The following is an 18,452-nucleotide window of genomic DNA, read 5'->3' as shown; positions in this document are numbered from 1 at the left end:
CATGTCCTGGTTGTCCCTATTATTTGTCTAGTCTTGGTTTTACTCCATCGTGGGTCTTTGTTTTGTGTTTATTGTGTATTAAATTTATTGTTATCTCCTTCACCCCCGAGTCTGCCTGCAATTGGGTTCTTCTCTCCACACAGTTCATAACAGAATGAACGAGCCACAGAGAACCCAGCAGGCAGCCAGGGACCGTGAGCAGTCCTCTGCCAGCCAGGACCACCAGCATTGGTGGCAGTCGACTGCTGACTTAATTCAGCGGGGCGATGGTCCTTTCCAGCCTCAGGGAGATAGGTCCCTGAGTGAGTATGCTCGAGCGTCTGTGGCAAGACGGGGTTTTCTGCCAGAGACGCTCATGAATGCCTACTTCCTGGCAGGCCTCGTTAAGCCTCCACCGTTGGAGGAACGGGAGAGGCTGATCCGGGGGTCCTTTCAGCAACTGGTCAGCAGTCTTGCCTCCAGCTGCCCCTCAGCTTCGCACTCTCCCCTGCCTCCGATCCCAGAGAGTCGTTCCCTGAGAATCGGGGCCGTGGGCCTCTCCTCACCCTCTGCACCCTTCGACTCTTCCAGCACGGAGCTAGTCATGCTCCCCACCGCTTCTCCGCAACCAGCTACACCCACCGTGAGCCGGTCGAAGAAGAAGAAGAAGCCGAGGAGGGGTGTAATCTCCAGCCCGAACTTCCAGCCGGAGGAGAACACCGGGACTCAGCCCAAATATTTTTTGGGGGGGCGTCATACGGGCAGGAGGGCCCCGTCCAGCGGGCCTCCTGATGTCCCGTCAAGTCCGGTGGTCCCAAGTCCGGTGGTCCCAAGTCCGGTGGTCCCAAGTCCGGTGGTCCCAAGTCCGGTGGTCCCGTCAAGTCCGGTGGTCCCGTCAAGTCCGGTGGTCCCGTCAAGTCCGGTGGTCCCGTCAAGTCCGGTGGTCCCGTCAAGTCCGGTGGTCCCGTCAAGTCCGGTGGTCCCGTCAAGTCCGGTGGTCCCGTCAAGTCCGGTGGTCCCGTCAAGTCCGGTGGTCCCGTCAAGTCCGGTGGTCCCGCCTGCATCCACTCCAGTGCCAAGTCCTGCCCAGGCGTCCACTCCAGTGCCAAGTCCTGCCCAGGCGTCCACTCCAGTGCCAAGTCCTGCCCAGGCGTCCACTCCAGTGCCAAGTCCTGCCCAGGCGTCCACTCCAGTGCCAAGTCCTGCCCAGGCGTCCACTCCAGTGCCAAGTCCTGCCCAGGCGTCCACTCCAGTGCCAAGTCCTGCCCAGGCGTCCACTCCAGTGCCAAGTCCTGCCCAGGCGTCCACTCCAGTGCCAAGTCCTGCCCAGGCGTCCACTCCAGTGCCAAGTCCTGCCCAGGCGTCCACTCCAGTGCCAAGTCCTGCCCAGGCGTCCAGTCCTGCCCTGCCGGCCTTCCAGCCGGCGCCAAGTCCTGCACCCAGTCCTGCCCTGCCGGCCTTCCAGCCGGCGCCAAGTCCTGCACCCAGTCCTGCCCTGCCGGCCTTCCAGCCGGCGCCAAGTCCTGCACCCAGTCCTGCCCTGCCGGCCTTCCAGCCGGCGCCAAGTCCTGCACCCAGTCCTGCCCTGCCGGCCTTCCAGCCGGCGCCAAGTCCTGCACCCAGTCCTGCCCTGCCGGCCTTCCAGCCGGCGCCAAGTCCTGCACCCAGTCCTGCCCTGCCGGCCTTCCAGCCGGCGCCAAGTCCTGCACCAAGTCCTGCCCTGCCGGCCTTCCAGCCGGCGCCAAGTCCTGCACCAAGTCCTGCCCTGCCGGCCTTCCAGCCGGCGCCAAGTCCTGCACCAAGTCCTGCCCTGCCGGCCTTCCAGCCGGCGCCAAGTCCTGCCCTCCAGCCGGTGGCTCAGCCGGCCTTCCAGCCGGTGGCTCAGCCGGCCTTCCAGCCGGTGGCTCAGCCGGCCTTCCAGCCGGTGGCTCAGCCGGCCTTCCAGCCGGTGGCTCAGCCGGCCTTTATGCCGGGAACAAGAACAGTTCTCCCGAGGTCTTCTCCCATCAAGTCCCCAGGGACTCCACGCTCACGAGCGCCCCCGGGAACTAGGACTGTCCCCCCTTGTCCCACTCCCTTTGGACTTCCCCCCATGGACTCATGTGTTCCCCCCATGAACTTTGTTGTTCCCCCTCCCCCCCTCCCTTGTTTATTATTTTTATTATGTCACCCCAACCCCTTTGTAATTTATGCTTGTCTGCCCTTGATTTTGTTTAGTATGTTTTGCCTTGTCTTGTCGTGTTCCCAGTCTGCCTTGTCTCGTTAGTCTACCCCTTGATGAACACCTGGAGGTGTTCATTAAGGGGGGGGCTTCTGTCATGAATCTGCCTTCATGTCATGTCTATTCTTGGTCTTGAGGCAGATTCATGACAAAGTCCTGTGTTTTATGTGAGAGAGAGAGATGTTGGCTTTCTTTTCTCTCTCTCTGGTCCGTGTCTTTGTTCCCGCCCTCTCGTTTCCTCGTTAGCCTTCCCATTAGTGTTCATTACCTGCACCTGCCCCTTAGTCATTATCCTGTGTTTGTTCCCCTTTAAAGCCTCCTCTTGTCTATAGTCCTGTGCTCGTTCATTGTATACTGTACCCTATAGTTTGTACCTTGTGCGTATATGCTGTGGCTAGTTAATGCCAAATATCTTGTTCTTGTTCTTGTTCATTGTAGTTTGGTGAGTCAGTCTAGTCTTGTCCTTAGTGTGTTATTTTTCTAGTTTAGTTAGTCCATGTCCTGGTTGTCCCTATTATTTGTCTAGTCTTGGTTTTACTCCATCGTGGGTCTTTGTTTTGTGTTTATTGTGTATTAAATTTATTGTTATCTCCTTCACCCCCGAGTCTGCCTGCAATTGGGTTCTTCTCTCCACACAGTTCATAACAGCATGTATGTGTATGTTTATACATACAAAATTTATATGCCCAGTAAGCATACATAATATGTAAACACAAACTTTTATTCTAAATACGATTAATGACAGCCCTACTATATACTCATGTATACAATACAAGTTCTGGTAAAAAGCTTTAGGAAAAATGAATTTCATATTGAAGACGGTGTAGTAAAGGTCACCTACAGACTCAGACGGGTTTGTCTGCTCGTTATGGCGTTTACTAGGGGAAATAAATGTGAGCAAGAACGTTCATGCACTGTGACCATAACAGCGTAAATGAAGTACTTCAGCAAGCACCCATATCTTTCCATCCTGTTAAAGTGTGTAAATAAATATGAGACGTCTGTGAAAGAGAAGATGTAGATAAATATGAGGAGAGTAGAGGGGCTGTGCTCTTGCGATAAGATGCACTCTCCTCAGATATCAACTTTCACAGTGTCTAGGTAATATGTCATTCCAATATACAGCAGTGTGTGTATCGTTTTTTCTTTATTAAACCTTCACTAAAAGTCGCATGATTGCTAATTCATTTTATATTTCTGTTCTTCGGCTGTTCGTCTATCGCAACAGTTTCCTTTCCACAATATTGAAATAGACGTCTCTCAACAAGTTTGTTAAACAAGGCGCTAATGTTTGATGATTAAACATTTAATCTAGTTTCGAGCTAAGTGGCAACCAGTGCACTTAAGACAGAAAAAGAAGAGTTTAAGCACATCAAAGTGACAGAAATCTTTCGCCTTGAAAAGCTCCTCAGAAATTAGACAGCGTAATCCATTTGGTGGATCCATTCATGTGAAGGAAATTCATGGTTGCAGCATTATTGAAGTAATTTGACAACCTCGTATTCAAATTAAATTAGCTTCTTTTTTATGCATGAGACTTTGTGCTCTGGCTGAATAGGGTCTGCGCTTAAATAAGTTTGCCCGGCGGCTTGATGGATGTACAGAACGGTTATTAGATTTCTGAAAGCTCGACCACTAAGAAGCATCTCTTGTCTTTAATTGAGCGCTTCCCTTCAGACAAATTTGAGCCTTTTGAGTAAACTGTCAATGTGAAAGAAATACAGTACTCAAAATAATACTGGAATGTCTTTTTAAGTGGTGTTGTGGTTCAAACGTCATGGTTTTAATCTGTCATGACTTGCCAAGGATGCTGGATGAACTGCTTTAAAAAAGAGCACTTGTTCGTCTCAACAAAAACTGATTTTAACCCCTTTGAACCGCTCCACTTTATCACCGAGATGTATGACAGCAATATGTTGTGGCCTAAGCTAGCGATTTTTAAATGCTTTATCTTCGCTGTTACCAAGACACACCAAGAGACCATCCTAAGATGTCAAATGTTTCTTCTGAATGATCACCTCCTTGCCTTCATGACTCATGTCCTTTCCTAAAAAAAAACACGGAGAGACCCACACAGCTGTGGTTCTCAGCTAGTGGGTGGCGACTTAAAATGGGGTCACCCCCAAAAAAATCCTTCATCGTAAATAACCCTCCTGCCATTCCAAACCTGTATGAGCTTTTTCTTCTGAAGAACACAAAAGATATTTTGAAGAATGTTGGTAACCAAACAACATTGGACCTCATTGATAAACCGAACTCAAAACCATTTCTTTAAATGTCTTCATCTGCGTTCCAGAACAACATGAGTGGGAATAAATGACAGGGGGTTCTGTCCTTTTAAGAATAAAAATATTTTCTTATCTTTTACCGTTGATATCAAAGACCCTGAGTCCGATTGAAATCTGCGCTATTTCAGAGCAAATTCATCCAACACATGATAGGAGCCAAATTAGACAGACACCAACACGGACAGATCAAAAAGAAAAAAATGTAATTCCGTGCTCAGAAGTCCATAATGTTACTGGTAACGAAGGTGCTCATTGGTGGAGAGACTTGGAGTGAAATAACGGGTCTGCGGCAGTGCAGGCTTTAAGAGGCTGGTCCTTAAAAAGAAACATGAATTTAAAAACATAAATGGGCTTCAAGCCCTGCATTCGGTGTGCAAACACAAATGTGACCACCCAATTATTTTCGAACACCTGCCAGTCTAGGACAGGCATGACCTAAAGAAACACATCATAAACATCGCATGACCGCATTATAATCTGCTGCATGAAAAAGCTTTCAAAATTACTGAAATCTGTTGATTTTTAATAAGAGTATACATTGACTTTATTTATATAATAGGCTTGACTACAATACGTTTTGCAATAATGTATTTAAATGTCCATCACCTTGGTTGTTTTTCCTTACAGTTTCCAATTCCTAAAGCATCACGCAACTACGCAAAAAATACAAATCAGACTGTTTTAAACAGGCTCACCGATGATAAACACGTACTCTACATCAACATGTGTTTCTGATGTCCAACGAACAATCTGTGCCGTTAAACAGAACCTCTGCTGTGTACAGCAGGATCCAGAAACCCATGGATTTCCCTTTCTGGTTATCTACTGAATACAACTCATCATGTCGCCTCCACTCTCCCGCCGGACCGCCCGGGGCCAACACCGGCAAAAACCAATTAGCAAGCACGTCCATTAATTGTGCCTCGGAGAGCGGCGCATCTACTTGGCTTCATCAAGACGGAGAAACAGGCAGAGCGATCAGTCACTTTAATCAAGTTTTAGCGACTGGTGCGATGTTCATGATTTGCTCAATCAAGCCGTCACAGGCTATTTGTGTTCTGACCCTTTCCGACCCAGGCCTGCCCCGCACATCCTCTTCCGACGGAGTGCGTGGGGAAATGAGAGAATTCATCAGGGTTCCCGGGAGAAACGTTGGTGACGGAGGATTTTCTCTTGAAGCTGACAGAAGCACAGCCACACTCTGATTAGTTTAGTTTCTATGCCGCAGGGTTGCGTTGCTGCTGCTTATTACAGAATCAGCTCAGCAGGCGGCTAGAAGAAAGCACTCCGTTGCTTAGTAAATCTAGGCAAATAAAGGTAAAAACAGAGAAGTGGGTGGACAGAAAAGTGCCAAGAGATCGATCTTGACCAGCTCTCGAAGACCTGTGAAAGGTGTAAGTCTCTTTTGTTTACTAATGAAGTATTGCCGTTACAATCAATTTCTCAATTACAGGCCTCTATAATGTGCAGCTCGGATCACATCATAGTCTGAAGGGTTCATTAAAGGAAAACAGATGAATAGCTGCGTATCAATGAGTGCACCGAGCCAATATGTTTTTTTTAAATAAAGTCAGGCTTTGTTCATGTGATGCTCATTTAGATTTTTGTCGTAGTCCTTAGATCACTATAAAATTAACATTTCATGATAATTCACTTACCTACATGTCATACTGACCCCTTCCGACAAAGGTACCACCATGTGTTTATTTTTTCTGTCGAAAACAAATTGAGGCTTTTGAGGACAGCTTTCCAGGTTCTTATCCATATAATGAACTTAGACGGGGGGCTGTTGGTTAAGGTCCAAATTTCGGTTTCATCGCAGCTTCAAATGGCGCTTCACGACACCAGACGATGAATAAGGGTGTTGAATTGTGACCGCTTTTGTGAGAAAGACTTAAATTCAAGACTTTATGGAACCATTTCACAGACAAGATTTGGCTTAAGCGAGGACTATGACTTCATTAAATTGGAAAATTCAAGTCACTTTTTACCTTATAAAACACATACCTTAGAAAAAACATTACTGGTGTGCATCATGTGACAAAACAATGGCACTGATATATATTTTAAGATATTTCAGGGCAAGTTATTTTCAGTTCATTTTAGTCTAGAACTAACTTTAAGCCTCGTCTATGAAACCGGGACATGTTGTTTACCAAGACTATTTTTATTATTCAAAATGTTCAACTCAGCATTGCGACTAAATGGGATGAACCCCCAGCCGTTGGGTTAAATGAACCCAATAAAGGTTCGTATTAGACCTGAAAATAGATTAAACCAACCCATCACAGGTTACATTACAATGCTACGGTTAAATTCGTTCCATTTTGACCCAAATAACCCAGCATATTTTAGAGTGACATTTAGTGTTTCAAGAATCAAAAAAGCCGAAAACCATTATACTTTTCAAGTTCCACAACTTACAAAATACAGCATTTGGTTTTAGTATAATAACATGAATTTCAATTCCAACACAATTTCGTGTGAGCAATAGCATTAAACACACCACTGACTGAATTTATGTAAGGCTCGGATTTTAATTAAACTAGGGCTGTTAGTAGTAACAGAGAGAGAACATGTTCCATGACATTACGTTTCTACTTGTGTACAGAAGTACTGCAGGCAGAAAATGTGATAAAGGTTTGTGTAGTTGCACTGAAAGAATGTAAAGTTTAATGATGGTGTCACCCACACACACTTAATGTGATTTGTCTGCAATGGCGGGACAGTGTGTAATAATCGGACAGAGGTTCAATAGAGCAGAGCTTTAGCCATCTCTAGAGAACGCCATCTGAACTGTGATTTAAATTCACTTCATCAATAGGAAACCTGTGTGCTTGCGTGCGTGCGTGCGTGTGTCATTAAAGTTTAGTTTCCGTCTGAGCATATCAGTGCAGAGGTACTCATTTAGCTTGATCGATCATTTTCAAGACCATTTGACCACTTGTATTGATTTTGCATCAGCCACTAGCAGTTTATGTCCTCTTATGAGATGCAATTTACAGAACGGGACGCCCCCGTTTAGTTCCTGTTTATCAATAATAGTTCTTCTAATAGTTCTTCAAAGCTAACTAATTCAAGTTTTCCTCTCCATCTCGACGATTATAAATCACTCTGATTATTCAGTTTGTCGTGTGTGACGACAAGTGAAGTGCCTGTGAAGTGATATCATAACCAAAACACACAAAACACATCACGCGAGTATAAATCTACCTATAATCGCTAGGCTCCTTGGTATTGTGTGGTTTCCATGGCAATTAAGGTTTTAGATTAGGCAACGGGTTAGGCTGGATTATTTGAGGATTACGATGGATGATCACTGCAGTCGAAACATGTTAATTACACTCATCATCCATTTATTTCAATCAACATAAAAAAAAAACATGTAAAACTCAATAGTGCACTCTAGTGGGGGTGTTCAGAAGTGAACGCCAAAATCTTCCACATCAAGACTAAATATTTAAAAGCCTTGAAATTCTATGGCCATCTCACATACTATTACTAAGGATGTTATAATATTGAATACATTCAATCGTCGGACAATATTATTTATTGTAATGGAGTATTATTCCTGAGACTGAACACTGGTCTGATAGCCCGGAAAGATTCTTTTAAATGAGCTCTTTGTATTCGGCTTCATTTACTTTCTTAAGAAAATAATGAAAGTCTTTGTTCTGTATGACAGATTACGCCGGCATATCCACATTTGCTACAAATAGAAACTCCAGAAAATGAAGAGAATGTTCCATCTCAATTTCTCATCATTTTGTCTACATTTCAAATACCTTTTTTGTATCCGTTATAATGACTTGTTCACATGATATGAGATTCTTTAATGCTTTATGTTTTATAAAAAAAATTGTTTTTGGCACCTTCACCTTATTTTCAACACCATCATATTGTGATATTTCTCGTTTGTCTGCTCCATTGAAACTTCTATACGTGGTTCAAATAATGTCTTCTAATAACATACACTAATATTAATTATATAATAATAATACATACTCATTTATATTATTTTTATACACTTTTAAACAGTTTTGCTGTAGTGATGCAGCTAGTTGCCAGTAACTTACTGTAGATTTACATTTATCTAATTTTTTGTTAAAAGTTTCTTCAAAGATAAAGCAAACTGCTGCCAGTAATACTGTAATTTCACCAGATGTTTTTTACAATCTAAATATTAATAAAAAATATATCTCTACCAGTATTAGTCCAAAGACTCTTACTCAAAATACCAAAAATCTATGTTTGAAAATATAAATAACTAGGCTAGCCTATAAATATAAATACTTCATATGATTCTTTAGAGTTCGACTTTAATTGTGAAGTATGGGTTAACCTTATTAAAATAACCATGGTTTTCCTCAACTCGAACTATAGCAAATATCATTTGTAGAATAGGCCTACATGTACTACAAATATCATGCACAATAGGCCTATACATAAACTAGGCCAATATACATATAAATAAACTATGGTTATGTATTTACAAATATATGGCTAGTTAAACTGGGGTACTAAGGTAAACGTAGGGTCAGAAACAGGGAAGATTGTATATGGGGGAAGTACAAGACGACATTTCATCAAGCTGTCAATTGTTTTACCTGACAGGGCAATAATGGAAAGCTAGAACACATCTACAACAGCATCCACATCAAACCCTCATCACACAGGTGCGAGATGTCGCACACCTGCTTCGCGGTTACAGGTGCGCAAAATATCTGCTGTGCTCACGTGTCATTCAAACAAGCTCGATCGATCTTTCCTGTCTGTCTGCAGGTTTGTGAAAGTTTATCACAGCACCCGATACCACCTGTCCGCAATATTTCCACGCTTGAATGTGTCAATCATGGGAAACTGTTCTGGTAAAGTGTTACCCGAGTCCTCCAAGACTGGGTATTTCTGTCCTCTGAGATCTTCCGCGTGCAGGAAACACGAGCAGTTTAAAGGCAAAACCCGAGCCTGTCTGTGGAGTTGGAGAAGAGATCGGCGAGCATCCAAGGAACGACCGACTGAAGAAATGAAAGAATCCGTTCATTTGGAAAAGAGGACGAAAGACCCAAACGCCAAATTTCGAGCGAAGTTTGACCCGCGTGTCATTGCGAGGTACCGACTTCAGCTTTGTTCCGATTGAAATAGCGAACTCCGTACTACTCGTAGGCTACTATTCGAGGTGTGTGTAGCATACTACACAGTGTGCAAAAATATTTCTTATTTATTTACAAGTTAATATAACGGTAAATACACATAGGAAACTTTAAAATTTAAAGGAACGGTTTTTGACGAAAACTACAGATAGTTCGTCTGTTCTAATGTTCAGATTTCTGCTTTTTATTCAAGTGTTATATCAAATATTAGCATACTTTTGCTACATAAATGTTGCCATGCACTTTTGCCAAATGCTTTATAGTAAAATAAACAACCTTGTAAAAGATACTGTTTTGGGTAACTTTATTGAGCATATCATCCAACACAATTGTTTCTTTATTTTATTTGGGACTTTGGACACAAACAGAGTATTTATAAAATAATAAAGTTTTAACTTCAAATAAACTACATATATATATATTTTATAAATACTCTGTTTGTGTCCAAAATCCCAAATAAAGTTACCCAAAATATAATTTTTTACAAGGTTGTTTATTTTGTTATAAAGCATTTAAAAAAACAGATGTAAACTGTGACTTTGGACACAAACAGAGTATTTATAAAATAATACATTTTTAACTTAAAATAACCTAAACAAATCGATGTAAACTGTACTTAGGCATCTATACCACTACAGAGCAGCGTAAAGTAGGCCTATTCTGCTCCACAGTCTTCATTAAAAAGTTTTGATTGCTTTAAAGGTTATTTATTATTGGATTAAATGGCAGAATTAATTTATCAAACATGACGTGTCAATTACAGATGTCTGCTGTAATCAAAAGCTTTACATTTATGAGTCTCTCAGTGTAATATTATTTAAGCTGCGCTCAAATTAAAAGTAATAATGAAATTTAATTTGTGATGACATAATGTGATGTCATTTAATTTGATGCGACCCATTACCGCAGCACAATAGTCTGAAACATAGCAGGCACTTTCATTTGCCTGTGTTTTAATATCTACTTGCATGCTGTTCTGTTCTTTTAGGTATGACATCAAAGCTCTGATCGGTAGAGGCAGCTTCAGCCGTGTGGTTCGCGCCGAGCACAGACGCACACGCCAGCCCTTTGCCATCAAGCTTCTCGAGGTCAGAGGTCGTGAGGGTCGCGACACTTGCCTGGCAGAGCTCGGGGTCCTACGTCGGGTCAACCACGCTAATGTCATCCACTTGGCCGAGGTGTTCGAAACGGCTCATCGGGTCTATCTCATTCTCGAGCTGGCCACTGGAGGAGAGCTCCTGGAACGCGTGGTCGCCCGAGGGACCTTTAGAGAGCGGGACGCCACCAAGGCCTTGATGATGGTGGCCAATGGGCTGTGCTATCTCCACGCCCTGGGTGTCATTCACAGGGACCTTAAACCAGAGAACCTGCTTTACTACCACCCGGGTCAGGACTCTCGGTTGATCATCACCGATTTCGGACTTGCCTGCTGGGACAACCAGAGTGCAGCAAGTGTGTCTAATGTTTTTTGCAGTTCTGCAACTGCTAGAAGAGCAAAGGACAGCGGCACCGCAGAGAACGATATTTCAGATGATCAGATGACTGATCATTTTAATCTAAGAACAGACAAAGCTAAGGAACTAAGACCAAACTCTGAACTTAAAAAGATGAGTCTATTACTTCAGAATGAAGATGACCCATGTCTTGCAACCCACGGCGCGGACTCTCATACTAGTAAAACTAAAGACTGGGCTCTTAGGACACTTTGTGGCACACCAGAGTATTTGGCCCCTGAGATGGTGGCCGGAAGATCGTATAACAGCGCTGTAGATTTGTGGGCGCTGGGTGTCATAACTTATGTCCTGCTGAGCGGCTCCCTGCCCTTCGATCAGAACAGTCGACCACGCCTCCTCAGGGCTATCCTCAGGGGCAACTACAGTTTCCATGGCAGTGTGAGTATTAGAATACCTTTTCTTCTACCTCTTTTTTATCATGGCGAGAGAGAAAGTATAACAAGGGGCCGTTTACATTTACACCTATAAACATTCATCTTGGCTGATGCGACCGCAAGCGGACAGATGACAGTTTACGCTTAATATTGACATTACGTTTTAAATGCGCCTCTTGTGACCACTTGAGATTGGATTTTGTTGAGAGGAGAGTCTCAAATTATATGACTACATATATCACTTTATAGCTTTTCTGTTATCTGTTGCTAGTCACATCAAGGTCATGGGTTCAATTCCCAAGGAGTGCACTGCAGTGTACAGTAACATAACTGTGCTTTGGATTAAAGCGTTTGCCAAATGCGTAAATGACGCGTAAACTTTTCGCCCTGTGCATGTATATGGAAAGGCTTTTTCACATTTGTCGATTGTTCTGTTTTTCTGCTTGGGCACCATATTTACATTGATGGCTGTCAAAATATCAGATTTTTGCTACACGATCAAAAGAATGAAAAAAATGAGTCACAATATGAATGAAGGTAGGGATAGAAAAAGAGTTTGTAATCGATGTAACTCTCTTAAAGTCCCCGTGAACTGGAAGTTGCGATCGTTTTTGCTTCCGTACTTTGACACATTTCTGAGTGAAATAGAATTTCGAATGAGAATAATATAAGGCGTGGCTTTCGTCTTTCTTTGCGATTTGATTGGATGTATAAAGGCAGCCGTTGCATTTTGAAATGGAACTGGCAGCATGCTGAGAGTTGAAGGGGAGGAGTTGACAGATGCTCCGCCCAAACCGCTTAACATACATCATTTAAGATGGATAGTCAATACAGGAAGGAAGTACATTTTCAAATTTATGACACTTATGAGAGCACAAATTTTTCAATAAGAAAATGACCCACAGTGATAAACTATTTACAATAAACGCTGCAATATTTCATAAAACACTTAAGGCAAGATTTGAATCACATGCTAATTGCTACAATATCTACAATAACCATTGATTTAATATCACAGTACTTGATGCTAATATATAGTGACACCATTAGTTTACATGTTGAAGCAAGTGTTTCCATGATAGGGGTACATTTGCATTTCAGGGTGCACTTGCACACTAGGGAGTGCTTGACAGTTAGAAGTGCATGATCATCTGTTCTGAGACACCTAAAGTAACCCAGCTTTAACATTCCGCCTTCAACATTCAAGTGTAAATCAAAGGGCAAACGCGTGTGTGTGGGAAGGTTAAATCTGGTCACCTGTGTAAACAGCCACCAGCAACCTGACTGATGTGTTGCCCACCCACAGCACGTAAGCGTGCCTTCCTTTCAAGGGTGCGTGAGTGTGTGCGATGGCAGGTTGTAATCAGAGGGGATGGGGAGCTTCACCACGGGGCTTTTATCACCTTTAAACTGCAAACACACACAAACTCTCACACGTATTTGATCACATCTAGCCATTAGGGGTGTGAAATTACAGAGTTGGAATGTTATAACTGGGTTATTATATAAATACACACACATCTGGTTTATTATCTCCGTGGGGACAGTCCTTAGACATTATGATTTTTATACCGTACAAACTGTACAGACGTGCTCAAATTTGTTGGTACCCTTACAGCTCATTGAAATAATGCTTCATTCCTCCTGGAGAGTGATGAAATTAAAAGCTATCCATGTTTACCTGGTATGGTATGTCATAGAATAAAGCAAAGAAGCTGTGGAAAGAGATAAATTATTGCTTATACTACAAAGATATTCTTAAATGGCCTGGACACATTTGTTGGTACCCCTTAGAAAAGATACATAATTGGATTATAGTGATATTTCCATCTAATTAGTTTCTTTAATTAGTAATACACATGTATCCAATCTTGTTATCAGTCATTCAGCCTATTTAAACTGAGAAAAGTAGTGTGCTGTTTGGTATCATTGTGTGCCCCACACTGAACATGGACCAGAGAAAGCAAAGGATGGAGTTGTCTGAGGAGCTCAGAAAGAAAATAGTAGACAAGCATGGTAAAGGTAAAGGCTACAAGACCATCTCCGAGCAGCTCAACGTTCCTGTGACGACAGTTGCAGATATTCAGAAGTTTAAGGGTCCATGGAGTTGGCCCCCAACCTCCCTGGCCGCGGCCGCAAGAGGAAAATCGAACCCAGATTGAACAGAAGGATAGTGTGAATGATAGAAAAGGAACCAAGGACACATGCCAAACAGATACAAGCTGAACTCCAAGGTGAAGGTACTTCAGTTTCTGATCGCATCATCCGTTGCTTTTGAGCAAAAGTGGGCTCCATGGAAGACCCAGGAGGACTCCACTTTTTAAAGAAAAGCTAGACTGGAATTCGCTACAATTCATAATGACAAGCCACAATCCTTCTGGCAGAATGGCCAGATGAGTCAAAACTGGAGCTTTTTTGCAAGTCACATCGGGTTTATGTTCACAGACGAAAAAAATCAAGCTTTCAAAGAAGTGAACACCATACCTACAGTGAAACATGGAGGAGGCTCAGTTATGTTTCGGGGCATCTGGCACAGGGTGCCTTGAATCTGTGCAGGGCACAATGAAATCTCAAGACTATCAAGGCATTCTGGAGCAAAACGTCTGAAAGCTCAGTCACGGGTCATGGGTCATGGGTCCTTCAATAGGATAATGACCCAAAACACACTGCTAAAATCACCCAAGAATGGAAAAGAACAAAACATTGGACTATTCTGAAGTGGCCTTCTATGAGTCTTGATCTGAATCCTATCGAACATCTATGAAAAGAGCTGAAACTGGAGAAGCACCCTTCATTTGGTTAGTTGACAAATATACCATAAGTACCATGTGTACTATGTATAGCAACAATTTACAAGACAATAATATTTACTGATATTTATAATAATAAGAAGACGATAATATTTTCAGAAATGTATAATATAAAATAGCTTCATTGTTAGGCTTTTATTTCAAAATTTTAGCTGACACATTTTATTTGTCCAATGACTATTTGTCATTCTATATCTGTATTTTAATTGAAGATATATGCATATTAGGTCAAATGTACATTTATTTTTGTTAGTTTTGGAAGTGCTAGGTAAACCCAACACAATTTCATATGAATGTGTAACTATTGGATGGATAATTCATATGAATTCGTACAATCCTGTATACACATTTTTGTACGATCTGCTTTCGCATTAGTTGCATTTAGGTTGGTGGTCCTTCATTATGGCTTTCATCTAATAATTGTACGTTTCTATACGCCCCACTTTGTACAAATTCATATGAATTACCCACCTCTTGAAATAGTTTTTCGGGAGATGAGAGTTCCATTCCATTTCTTTACCGTTTATAGAAATCACTTTCACTCAACAGCAAAAAACCTTTTTTTTTCTTTTTGTTTTATTAAAGTCTGATTATATTCCGTTTCTTGCTGTGAATGTAAACGCTATGCTATGATGTGTAATTATAAAGCAGTCAGCCCTCACTTACAGGTTAAACACACTTGCCTGCACGCACGCACGAGCCCACGTTTCTGCACAGATATGAATTTAAGCACATGAATACACAATCACTCCACTGGACAGAATGATAGACCGAACTGTGAAAACTAGAGTAAGACTTTCAGCTCCTGCTGTTTTATTGATGTCAAATTCTTCTCTCTTTTCCCCCATTAAATCGGTTTTTCAGGATCGTGCAATAATACTGGATTTAAAAAAAATGTAGTGAAGTCAGACATTTACTTTTTCTTTTTTAGTGTTTGAACGAAACCTGCTCCTTGAAATTCTTTTCGTCAGCAAGCATCTTGCAATTGTCAAATTACGTGGCTGATTAATAGTCGTGTGTTATTGTGCGTGCATGCGTGTGTGTGTGTGTGTGTGTGTGTGTGTGTGTGTGTGTGAGAGAGGCCCAAGTCTTGCTCATTGATTGGGTCTCATAAGAACACATCTAATGTTTTGTCAAAAGTTCCTTTTAACTATAGGAATAAATATCCAGGACTTCAAGATGACAATTTTAAAAGCCTATTTTTAATACATTTCTATACTAAAGTGTGTTTGTGTGATTTAGAAATTGGACATTACAGGTTCATTTGTGTGTTCGTTTTTTGTTTAAAGAACTGGTTCTAGTTGGACCTTAAAAGAAACTTGCTTTTTCCTTCATTCCTTTTTTCCACCTGCTACACAATTAAATAACCATTTGAACGCTTATCTTATACCGGAGACGTTCACTTGAAATTAGCGACGAGTCGCAAACCCATTGAAAACCATTGACATTTATTGACTAATGTCCTCTCACACGGACGGCGGCGAGGCGAAAATGCCATGTTTGATATCTAATGCGGTGGAGATGCGGAAGTGTTTGTAGTTCAGGTTAGTGATGGCCCTTTATTCAGGCAGATTCTTGGGCTTTGTACTCGCTGACATTTACAGCTGGAGGTTTGCTGTTGTTCCTGGGATCAGTCATGGCTTAAACACAGACTGAATGTAAAGCAGTAATGAATGTGAAGTGGTCTGCTGTACCACGAGTGTGGACTGGATGGGCTGATGCTGGTCTGGCAACCATAAAATGTCATGATGCCTTTGGTTTTTATTTTGAACAGTATATCTATTATTGTTTAACTTTAAAAAAACAAACAATTCCTAACTTTCTTGCTGTAAATGTTTCTTTACTCTCCTTTAAATTAAAGCCATTTTTTGTAACAAATGAAAACAATGCACTTCAACTGGATTACCTATCCAATCCTGACCACTTGAATATTAACACAATTGTTCTCTCTCAGCCATGGAACTCTGTATCGACACTGGCCAAAAGCTTCATCGATCGCCTTTTGACCTATGACCCTGAGGACCGAATGACTGCTGAAGAAGCTCTGAAACATCCTTGGCTGGTCAGCATGGCAGCGTGTTCGTCTAATATGAACCTGCATCGCTCCATATCTCGAAATCTCCAGCGTCGGGCGTCACATGCTTCCTCTCGATGTCCCAGCTCGGGCTCGACTCCTGTCTCACGCTTGGCGGGGAGACCCGGGTCACGGCTGGGATCTTCTCCACGGTTAGGGCTTGGCCACAATTCACAGAGCAGCTTGAAGGTCACAAGCTGATGCTTTGATGTACTTGATTCTTTACTTTGATGCATGTCAAATGTATTTCTCCAAAGCTAGCAGACGTCTGATCTAAGAGGCTAAAAATGTTGCAGTGATATATTTTTACATTAGATTTCAGTAAATCCATCTGGAAAAAACATATAAAAGGTTCTCTGCGCAATCTGATGTATGGTACACAGTTGATGTCAGGTTTAATATTTGTTCAGAAATATGTTGGATCATTGTGATCTTAGTAAGTGATTTTAAACATATCCGTCTCGATACCAAGAACTGTTGGAGAAAACATTATGACTAAAATAGCTGCCCAGAGCTACTCCAAACATGACCGCAGAGTAAGGTGACTTTCCTTAAAGGGACTTTGATACGTGGATACTTTTTCAGTTTAGTTTTAAAAAGAACCTCAGGATATTTATCATTAGAGATGTGCACAGCGGTGTGTTTTATACTCTGCACTATAAAAGAATCGCAGATCAGCACCTCTGGTCTGCTCTTTCACATCCTTCATTAATCAGATGGCTATGAAATTATTAAAGTCTATTTTAAAATATTACACCTCTAAAGAGTTGCATGCCAAACCAAATGCCAATGGCCAGGAGGGTCTGATCACCTGTCAGATGTTTGGTTTTTTTGGATGATAGGCCGTATACTGTACATTGATTGATCGTATAACTTTGATTGGAGTGATAAAAAAATTATTTGGACATTTAAAGACCTGGTTAAAATGTATGAGGCTCATTGCAGTATAACATGCTTAAATCAAGTTTTATTATTGATGTATATCACAGTTGTGTGACCCCGTGTATTTCTTTTGTTGATGGATTTACTAATATCTATGTGTCAAGGATTTTCATCATGCCAATTTTAAAATACAAATAAATCTATTGCAGTTTTTCAAACATTAAGAATGTGGTGTGCACATAAATGTGGATAAAAATGTTAGATTAAGTGATTTTTCATTTGGCCACAGCCTTTAAAAATGTCTTGCAGTGATTTCTCTTACTATTTATTCATTTCGTTGACATGCTTAACGATCTTTAGTATTCATTTTAAAGTGTTTAGAAACAAGGTTTTTGCATTTCTATGAGTTTTGGTAAGAAATCATCTCGTATTTTTGTACCATAATTTTGATTTCTTAAATTAACAAACTTATTTTTACTGGAAATCGCAGACAACTGATATAAACGTTTTAAAAATACCATTCACTTAACATACACACAACATGATAAGTGGTCGTTATACCTCATTGATGCTTATACAGTTTTCAGCCTGCAGAGAGTCTCTGTTACAAGCAAGTTGTGCTTCAGTATTTCTCTTTGTCTTGTGTTGTACATGTCAAAGGTGGAAAAGAGAAACAGGAAAAGATCTCCCTCTACTGGAGAATTATGCATTTGCCTGCAAACACACAGTGGTGTTAAATGCCTTAAAGTCACCATGTTATCAAACAGGAAATGTCTAAGCGTTTTAGTGATTATTCTAAATGATTTATCCGTGCAAACCATTCTTTTTTTATTCATTTGCACTTGTAATCTTCAATCAAAAACATTAAGCTCCTACGACAACTCTTCACCACATGACGTCAGCAACCAAAATGATGTAGAACTATACTGACTGTCCAATGGCCGGGCATTTTAACCCTCCCCTCCAGGCCCAATTTACAACACACCAATCAAAAAGGGAAGGGCAAAATAAAGCCCCACCCTCAATGTTTTTTCTAAGCCGTTTCACTCGGATAAACATCACGATATACGGAAAAGAAGTCAATCGCAACTTCCGTTTCATGGTGACTTTAAAGGGACAGTTCACCCCAAAATGTTAAATTTGTCATCATTTACTCACGC

The 18,452-nt window shown here is 41.6% G+C and overlaps 1 protein-coding gene across 1 annotated transcript; it reads left to right on the top strand.

Moving 5' to 3' along the window:
- The first annotated feature begins 9,100 nt into the window (after positions 1 to 9,100).
- Positions 9,101 to 17,732, top strand: LOC306905804 (serine/threonine-protein kinase H2). Its single transcript, XM_079476718.1, has 4 exons — positions 9,101 to 9,199; positions 9,271 to 9,597; positions 10,627 to 11,530; positions 16,291 to 17,732. The coding sequence occupies exons 2-4, from the start codon at positions 9,341 to 9,343 to the stop codon at positions 16,609 to 16,611; spliced, it is 1,482 nt and encodes a 493-aa protein (XP_079332844.1). The 5' UTR covers positions 9,101 to 9,199; positions 9,271 to 9,340; the 3' UTR covers positions 16,612 to 17,732.
- The last annotated feature ends 720 nt before the right edge of the window (positions 17,733 to 18,452 follow it).

The sequence above is a fragment of the Barbatula barbatula genome (assembly GCF_947034865.1).
Source record: "Barbatula barbatula genome assembly, chromosome: 16".
Taxonomy (NCBI): domain Eukaryota; kingdom Metazoa; phylum Chordata; class Actinopteri; order Cypriniformes; family Nemacheilidae; genus Barbatula; species Barbatula barbatula.
Note: the sequence above shows the minus strand (reverse complement) of the source record. Positions and strands in the feature narration are given on the sequence as shown.

What these genes read in the sequence shown, in the direction of transcription:
- LOC306905804 (XM_079476718.1), top strand. Translation starts at nt 9,341, where the DNA reads ATGGGAAACTGTTCTGGTAAAGTGTTACCCGAGTCCTCCAAGACTGGG. An exon ending in GACCCGCGTGTCATTGCGAG is followed by an intron (nt 9,598 to 10,626) that starts GTACCGACTTCA and finishes CTGTTCTTTTAG; the next exon opens with GTATGACATCAAAGCTCTGA. An exon ending in ACTACAGTTTCCATGGCAGT is followed by an intron (nt 11,531 to 16,290) that starts GTGAGTATTAGA and finishes GTTCTCTCTCAG; the next exon opens with CCATGGAACTCTGTATCGAC.